At 45.4% G+C, this 9,052-nt stretch overlaps 1 protein-coding gene across 4 annotated transcripts; it reads left to right on the forward strand.

The window, feature by feature from the left end:
• Positions 1 to 14: 14 nt before the first annotated feature.
• boss (bride of sevenless) lies at positions 15 to 5,216 on the forward strand. Of its 4 annotated transcripts, XM_017246802.3 has the most exons (7): positions 15 to 92; positions 159 to 500; positions 1,935 to 2,084; positions 2,288 to 2,764; positions 2,834 to 3,283; positions 3,341 to 4,794; positions 4,856 to 5,216. In XM_017246802.3, the coding sequence occupies exons 3-7, from the start codon at positions 2,042 to 2,044 to the stop codon at positions 5,111 to 5,113; spliced, it is 2,682 nt and encodes an 893-aa protein (XP_017102291.2). In that variant the 5' UTR covers positions 15 to 92; positions 159 to 500; positions 1,935 to 2,041; the 3' UTR covers positions 5,114 to 5,216. The 4 variants fall into 4 exon arrangements, with proteins under 4 accessions (XP_017102291.2, XP_017102292.2, XP_017102295.2 ...); XM_017246803.3 differs by lacking the exons at positions 15 to 92; positions 159 to 500 and adding an exon at positions 1,072 to 1,130; XM_017246806.3 differs by lacking the exons at positions 15 to 92; positions 159 to 500 and adding an exon at positions 1,430 to 1,502.
• Positions 5,217 to 9,052: the final 3,836 nt, after the last annotated feature.

Consider the following 9,052-nt stretch of genomic DNA (forward strand, 5'->3'; position numbering starts at 1 on the left):
ACTAAATTCTTATTATTTTTAATTCACACTAAGATTAAAAGTAAATACAATAGCTTGAAGAAATCAAATAATTCCTGGAATATATTTAAAGGGTAAGTAGTTTATTTCTTTATATCATAATCATATACATAAAAACTGACCTATTTGCCCCCAACAAGTTCAATCCCAGCTAAGTAATGCTCATTGGTGTCACTAATAACTGAATATTATATTGACTGCAAAGCAAGCCACCTGAGCTGACACCAAAAACCGGGCAGGTGAGGGCTACTAGCGAGTCGAGTGGAAACTGAGGCCTAGCCACCCCCAACAAGCCCGACCCCGGGGCAACCTGCAGCTGCATTTTTATGGGCTTACAGCAGTCGCGGCTCAGTCAATTCTTCCGTGTCTGTGTTTTGGCCAAACAGTTGAGACGCGAACGTGGCCCGGAGGCAACACACTGCGGCTTTGTACCTCGGAATACAAAATTTGTGAAAAAATATCAGCCCATTTGTTACCAAAAAGTGATGTTTTAAAATTTAAATATTGATAAAAAGCTATCTTGTGTCGATTTTCCCAGGGGTGTGGAGGGCGAATGTGGCTGTAAAAAGTGACTGAATTTGTATTTTGATTGCCTTCTCTGTTGACATTAATTAAAATGTGTTATGCAAAAAACCGATTCGGCAACCCGGATGTGCGCTCTGCGAATGTCACAGCCCAAGGCCCGTGTGCCTGACCTTAGATTAAATGTCTCTCGAATTGAATGAAAATATTTTGAAACTGCAAGTGACAAAGTGCATATTGTATAAGCCATCGTGGCATATCCTTAGAGCTCTTCAAAGAGTTTGCAAACTGCCACCCCCTTAAAGGTGCAACCCGAAACTTTTCTTAGTGAGTCGGCTAATTGGAATGACCAATATTTGAACCCTTAGGGGTTGCGTTGCGTTACCCTCTGTACATATTTGGTTGGTTTATAATTATGGGAAAATGTACACTCGATGGGGCAAGCCAAAACCACTCAACACCGAGTGACAGTTTGAGCCAATAACCATAACAACCATCGGGTGGCCGGCCTAAGCCAAGTTAGTCAAAACAAAAGCCAAAACAGGTGCAAAACCTTGCCACATCAGTGTTCCGTGTTTCGAGCTGCGAGGGTGGGTCCCAAAGCACATATAAATAAAAAAGAGAAAAACTAAAAAATAAAACAAACCGAATAAAAAACCAATAGAACATAATTGCAACTTGGGGCACTGCAATGGTGCATCCGCTAACAGACGGGCTTACAAATCAGACTGATTGTTCGCCGAGAGTTGCGTACCTCACTGACCAAATATAAAAACGACAGCATTTAATTGACCCTAAAATCACTGAAGCATTCAGTTTGTAGTTTTTTGATTTTTTTTTTTTTTGCATTTTGCCTGTGAATCCGTGCTTGAAACCAAAAACTAACATATTACGGCCTAGATCGCCAGAGGGCCCAGTGCCGCGATGAGTGCGTGAATCTGTGGAACTATGTTATAAAGACTGTGTGTGCCTTAAAATAATGCTATTGATTTTTCTTTTAGAATCTAGAGTGAGAGAATATGAGAAAGAGAAATATTTTCCGCCGCATTACTTTGCACTGATAGTAGTCGTAGGGAAAATCACAAAGAGTCGACAATACAAGGCAAAAATGCAAAAGAGGAAACTGTGTCACGCCAAAGACTCTGGTCTCTTGTCTCTGGCTCTGGCCGGGCTCTGTGTTAGTGTGACAATTTTTAATGCGATTAAAGTGCAACACTCTCAACGCAGGCGGCAAATGGCAAATGGAAAATGGTTGAAGTGGCAAGGAAAAATGGCAAAAGCTAAAATTAAAATGTCCAGAAGTTCGCATAACGATTCAAAGCCCTGTCCAACAAGCACTTGCCGCCGAAACCGTCGCGTTCAATTCTCAAATTCCAATATTCTCTCTCTTCCAGAGTGCTCATAAAATGCTGCTAATTATCCCTAAATATTAAAAAAGAACTCTGAAGAACGATAAAATAAAAATTAAATTGAAAAACCATAAAGCTTCTGAAGAAGGGCCATGAGTTCGTGGCAGTGCGGTCCAAAAAAGCCATTACAGTTGGGTAAGTACTTTGTAAACGAAGCCAACAAGATATTCAATGGAATAAAAGACAATCGAACAATGAAGGCCACTTTTGGATGCCTAATATCTATTAATTACATTTTTAAGTAGACACTGCTCTCATGATTTTTCTCCTCAAGTTACGACATTTTAATGAGTTTTAGTCTCAATATATATCTTAATTTTTAATTTAAACATTTTCAGTTTTATTATGCCTCATTTTTACACTGTTCTGCCATGGCGCGGAGGTGACTTCTCCCACAAAGAAATCCGTACCCCTTCGCATTACCAAGCCGCAGCCCACAAGCCAACAGGCTAAGCCCAGCAGTATTACCACAAGAACTCCCACAACAGCTGCCTCCAGCACCACCGAAGATGGAGGTTCTAGCTCGTCGGACGGACTACTGGCCCCCCTTATTTCCTCCACGACGGAGGAAAGTGGCGGCAGTTCTGGATCCAGTGCTCCCACCGCCAGTCTGGTGCCCGAGATATGTCTCAACGGTCTCCAGATGTCCGTAAACAGTGCGGACGAGGGCACAGTAATCCGGAAACAAGAGGAGTTCGTTCAGATCATAGAGGGCGATGTCATGCTCAGTGTTCTGACCAAGGACCCCATTTCGGCCCTGTTTGTGATCAATCGAGTCAATCAGGCCAACATCATAATGGCAGACTTTGAAATTGGTAACAAAATTAAATAAAATTATTAACATTAAAAAATTTTTAATCACAAATACTAAATCATTTTTAAAGGAACACGCGCCATACATGTCGAGAACAGCAGCCTGGCCGAAAACATCCTTCTTCAGGAGGTTCAGTACCTACAGCAGTGCACCACGTATGCCATGGGCATATTCATGGACTTTGAGCTCTACAAACAGCTGGAGTCGGTTATCAAGGACCTTGAGTACAACATCTGGCCTATACCAGGTACCAGAGCTCATCTGTTCCCAAAAGTGGCCCACCTATTGCATCAAATGCCCTGGGGAGAGAAAATCGCCTCCGTGGAGATTGCCACCGAAACTCTAGAGATGTATAATGACTTCATGGAGGCTGCCCGCCAGGAGCACATGTGCCTGATGCACTTCAAGAGCGAGGAGAACGTCTACATCTTATTTGGCAACAAGGTGGCCAGTCACTTCAAGGAGAACGGAACCATATTCGCAGTGCCCACCGATCGAACGGATGATGAGTTTCTGGCGGGTGAGATTAGTTCGATATAACTCTAAACAGTATAATTTTTTATATCATTCTCCGTAGAACTGCCGAACCGAGCCTTTATCCTAATGGAGAATGAAATCGACCTTGGAACCACCGTGGAACTGGATCCTTCACCGACCACCCTGGACGAGGTGCTGATCGGGAAGAGCGTAGTGCCGTCGCGGGTGCTCAGCTTTGCCGGATCCATTATCGACCTAATGAACTGGCTCCGCGGCTCCCTGGCCAAGCACTGCAAGCGGGATGAGCAGTTGTACGTACTGGAGAGCTGCTTCAACTTCCTGAACTTCATCGAGGACTGGCGGACATCGGAGTTCCGGCAGATGCACGAGATTCCAGAGATCTTGGCCCTGCTGGCGATGCGCAAGCTGGGCACCGCCATGAACTTCCAGATGTACCAGAAGAAGGTTCTAACTCTGGGCAAGATCACTGGCGAGTCGCGGACTGAGCTGCGCGAAATCGCCTCCCAGAATTTTGTGACCAACGTCACCACCTACTATCACTACAACCGGGACAATGGCACCAGTCTGGAGCTGAAGACAAAGTTCGGCCAGGTCTTCAACTGCCAGTACAGTGCCGGAGACAACCGCAGGTATCCGTTCCTGTTCGACGGTGAGTCGGTGATGTTTTGGCGCATCAAGATGGACACCTGGGTGGCAACTGGGCTGACGGCCGCCATTCTCGGCCTGATAGCCACGCTGGCCATCCTGGTCTTCATAGTGGTGCGCATCTCCCTGGGGGATGTCTTCGAAGGCAACCCAGCCACCTCGATCCTGCTGCTCCTCTCGCTGATCCTGGTCTTCTGCTCCTTCGTCCCCTTTTCGATCGAGTACGTGGGCGAGCAGCGAAACTCGCATGTGACCTTCGAGGATGCCCAGACCTTGAACACCTTGTGCGCGGTGAGGGTATTCATCATGACCCTGGTGTACTGCTTCGTCTTCTCTCTGCTCCTCTGTCGCGCCATAATGCTGGCTTCCATTGGTTCCGAAGGAGGGTTCCTGTCCCACGTCAATGGCTATATCCAGGCGGTAATTTGCGCCTTCAGCGTGATTGTCCAGGTGGGCATGTCGGTGCAGCTTCTCGTCGTGATGCACGTGGCCTCGGAGGCGGTTTCCTGTGAGAACATCTATTACGGCAGGTGGTTGTGGGGGCTCGTGGCTTACGACTTTGTGCTTCTCTGCTGCGTCGGCGCCCTGATACCCTCGATTTACCGATCCCAGCGCAACTACCGCGAAGGAATCCTAATTGTTATCGGAGCAGTTCTCATCATGGTCATCTGGGTGGCCTGGATAGTGCTGTCCCTCTTTGGCGACGAATGGCGAGACGCTGCGATTCCCCTGGGACTCCAGGCGTCCGGATGGGCAGTGCTGGTGGGTATCCTGATACCCCGCACTTTCCTCATCGTAAGGGGCATCGAGCGGTCGGATATAGCTCAGGCGCTGCCCTCGCTCACCTCGCTGGCGTTTGCCCAAAATAATCAGTATTCCTCGGAACAGGTAGGACTATCTTTCTAATAAGACCTGAAATAAATTAAATTTCTTTTCAATTTTGATTCAGAGCGTCTACGAGTGTGTGAATCCCGCCATGCGCCACTGTTCCCAGGAGGAGGTCAATCATCAGTCGCCCAGCGAGATCCCCACGTTGCCCCTGCGAGGCGGCGGGCCGAGGCGCCAGCAATTCTTTGCCAATCTCCGCCAGGCCAACGCCAACATAAACCCACAACGCCCTCCTCCCCGCCCACATCAGAGTCCTTCTCGTTCTTCGGTGTCCTCGCTGCCGCCCTCACCCGAAAACAACAAGATCACGCGCTTCTAGCCAGAGTGCCACTGGGTATTGATGCCTTTCTAGTCAAAGATCTGAAAAAAGAACCCTACTTTTAAACTGTCCATCTATTCTTTGGAACTTGAGATAATAATAAATCGATAAACATTTTAAAAATAATTGAAATTGGTGTGCTTCATTAATTATTCTCCAGTTACCCTATTTTTTTATCCATTTTCATAAAAAATATTAAAACATGTAGGGCTCATCAAATTATGGAGTGCCACCGAAGCCGCTCCTGTCACGAATCGGGACTTTCCCGGGCTATGGTTTGTGCCTCTGCTAAGTGGAAAAAGCTTATAAAGCTCCATGCTCCTTCTCTCTCTGATGGACAATAACTCTAATTGGCTGGGCAAACACGTGATGGCGTAAACACCATCAGCAAGCCGGGCGAAAAGAAATTCATCTAAGGCGGCAACCACAACAACAACAAGGACGACGACGACAATCACAGGACTCAATATCCTTGTGCGTCACGCGACATTGGTAGTACGTTTGTTTGGCCTTGGACAGGGGCGGAGTTGTGCGTGCTGGAGAGTTGGGAGCCGAGGGATCGGGGGAGTGCTGAAATAGAAAAGTGGGTGTGGGAGATGTAGGTGTTGGGGCTAGGACGCTGTTAATCGGTAAATGGGGGACGCTGACGTCAGTTTGGCACTGGCCGGGCTCGAACATTGACCGGGTACATGGACAAATGCGCAACAAGATATGGCATCCAGCCTGAAAGGCCGGCTGGGAACCGACGAGGTTGCCGCAAACCACCGACTACACGCGACCATTTCGAGTGGCGCCGATTTCGTTGACAATGCCACGCGCCAAGCATTATAGAGGGCGTTGGATAGAAGGGCGAGGTCGAATCCATGCTCTAACCTCCATAAAGTTATGCTTTAACATGTAATCTCGAGCCCCGAAGTACCCCTCCCTTAAGTTTTCGGGTTTCCGGAAAATGTATGGCATACTTTTTGGGGCACGGGACGGAAAAAGCGCTTTGTTTTTTGCTTTTCGCGCATTTCCATGCACTGGCCGTCGGCATAATTTGCACTTCATTTGCCGACAGAAGAACCGAGCACACAAAAAGGAAATGTCTTTGGCCGCCAGGGACAAGGATAAGGATTTGCCGGTGGGTGGCTCTGATTGCTCAGCGGCGATAGCGCTGCGAAATGAGTTTTTCCTTCCGCCGTTCTCGAGTTTATTTGTATGGCGGCCGCGTTCTCTGTCCTTGCGTATGTTTTGGCATAATTTTCAGCCCTGTTGTTCGGTGCTTGGTTTTTGTAATTAAATTTTCGCTTCTACACAAGATTACAAAATATTTAAATGGATTTTTTTCACCAGGTTCTTCTCTCCCTGGCAGACCTCCATAACTTCTCCCACAATTAGCCGTGTTAAGAACCGTATAATCATGAGCATCCTCCAAGGACACCGGGCTGAAGTGCGTCTGGAAGTGGGAGTGACACTTGGCTGTCAAAAGCTGTGCTACGTGACATTATTAGCAATGCAGTCCTGCCGCAATATTCCGTACATTCGTCCTTGCCTCCTTGGCGTGCCGCCGCCGGCAACATCTACGGTTTGGGAAGGAGTGCCGGAGCGGGTGTCTCATGATTTATGACTATGACAGAACTAATGATGCCACATTCGTTAGATGGCAGGAGTGCGCCAGTGGCAATGGCACGGGGATATCATTATATTCCCATATATATCCACGTCTGCTCTGGTATGCTTTTCTCGACACAAAGTTTCACGTTTGACGCATTCGACACACGCCGAAGATAGCCGAACGTTTTGCAAAACAAATCACAAGAATGGCTGCCACTTGTAAACTTCAGCTTGTAGTTCAATCTGCCGCAGGAAAAGTTTCTGTTTTGTCGGGGCATGTCATAAAAACTCACCCACTTACCCCATCGCCTTTGCCGATGAATGATTCAACACAGTATCCATGGATTCAGTGACGACATCAGCGGCAAACACCCCATTGGCTCCCCGGCCGGTAAAAATCCGTCAGAATCCTAGGGCCTAGGGAAAAAACATAACGTGTTTGTACACTATAATTATACAAAATATCTTACAGATAATATAAAAAAGTAAACCAAAACAAAGAAACATAAAGGTTAATTGACAAAATAAGTATGTCTTCAACATATTTTAATATGAAATGTTTCCAAAATATCGCAGCCCTATAAAGTAAAGTAAACCTTATATTTTCAAAAAAAATTCTTATTGTGCAGGCCAAGTTTCTCGAACACTTCGTTTAAGAATGCGTATCTGCCCTGGCATGTCGCCAAATGTGCGCCACATCCTGCCACCCTGACGGCACTTGCCATTTGCCTATATTAGTCATGCGGATCGAAAAAGACATGTGACGCTCGGAATCCCACCCACTCCGGGAACTCCGGCTCTACCCCATCCGCCTCACTCTTCCAGCCCATGACTTACAGCAAGCTTTTACTATGCGGGGACGTCAGTGGCTGTCACTGTTTTACAACTACAACATGCTCTCTTGCGGTAAGAGCGGGTTGAGCGGGTCTTTTCGCCACCCGTCCACCCACACCACCCACCTTGCCACGCGGTAGCGCAGATAGCGGCAAAGCCAAAACAAAAAGCTTTTCATTCATCAAAAGTAATCAGGCGCGAGCAACAAAGACAGATGATGCGGCAGGACCGTGGGCGGGAAAGGAACGGTATGCTTTGGATAGAGTTTGCGCCATTTGGCGACTCGTGGAGCTATTTTTTGCCTATTTCATGGCCTGGCTCTTTGCTATTTTGGTTGGACATATTCGCGGGCCAACTTGACGAAGCTTCTATTTCTGTGCATTGGCTTTTCATATGCGGTTGTTGCTTTTTCCCATTCTTGTTGTTGTTTTTTTCACTTTTTTTTCATTTTTCGACTTCTTCAATTGCGCTTCAGGGTTCATTCATGAAATTTGACAAGCTGACTCGACTCGCGTTGAACAAACAAAGACGAATTCCGAGCTTTTATTTCTTTTGTCATTTTAATTGCCTTTGGCTGGCTGGCTATTTTTAGATCGCCATTGTGTCTCAAAGGAGTATTTTGTCAATAAATTCTAAATGGGACTCCTAAATAGCTATAAACTTTAGAGAAACGTCTATAAGACGTTATTTTAAGCTCGTCTTGATAATTGGGACCTAGGAATATAACAAAAATGAAAAGGAAAATATTTTGAAAAACAAATTTGGTATATTATTTTTTCTATATTTTGTGCGTTATTTATACGCCATGTGAGTTCAGAGTTTTGATAATAAATAATGATTTTTCTGATTTTATTGAATAATGTTTATTATTGAAATTTATACATATTAAAGAAAGATTTTCAAAACTCTAAACTAATTACTCATACGCCAGGTGGTACGAAATTAATATTTTATCTCTTATCTACAATAGAATATTTGAAGGCATTATTTAAAACTTAATATTTATTTCATATTTATATATGAAAACAACAATAATAATTTATAAGTTTATAATAAAATCTAACACTGACACATACATAAGCCCAATATTTAAGTTCATAATTGCATAACCCATACGCCATGTGGTACAAAGATGAACTCCCTTTAAATAAGAGCACTCAAGATTTTAAAAAAAGAATTCCTGTTTAAAAGATCATGTTCAGAAGAATGAAATGTCAGTGGAGAATTTTCCGCCTCAGTTTTCTCATCACTCACCCACTCCGCATCACTTTCCCTCTCGACAAACAGCTGAGAACCAGCGGCCCATACTCCAGAAAGCTTTCGTCAAGTTGGCCGAGCTTTTCCAATGCGTTCCACAGGCCGAACATGGTCGGAGCTCGAGCATGAAACACTTGAAAAAAAAAATCGAGTCTAAAGGTATAGGGATTGTGGGTATTGTAGAACCAGAAGCATCCTTGAACAAACGTTTGGAATCCAACGGGCCTTTCGCTTTACAGTACGCGACGTTGA

The sequence above is a fragment of the Drosophila bipectinata genome, chromosome 3R (assembly GCF_030179905.1).
Source record: "Drosophila bipectinata strain 14024-0381.07 chromosome 3R, DbipHiC1v2, whole genome shotgun sequence".
Classification (NCBI taxonomy): domain Eukaryota; kingdom Metazoa; phylum Arthropoda; class Insecta; order Diptera; family Drosophilidae; genus Drosophila; species Drosophila bipectinata.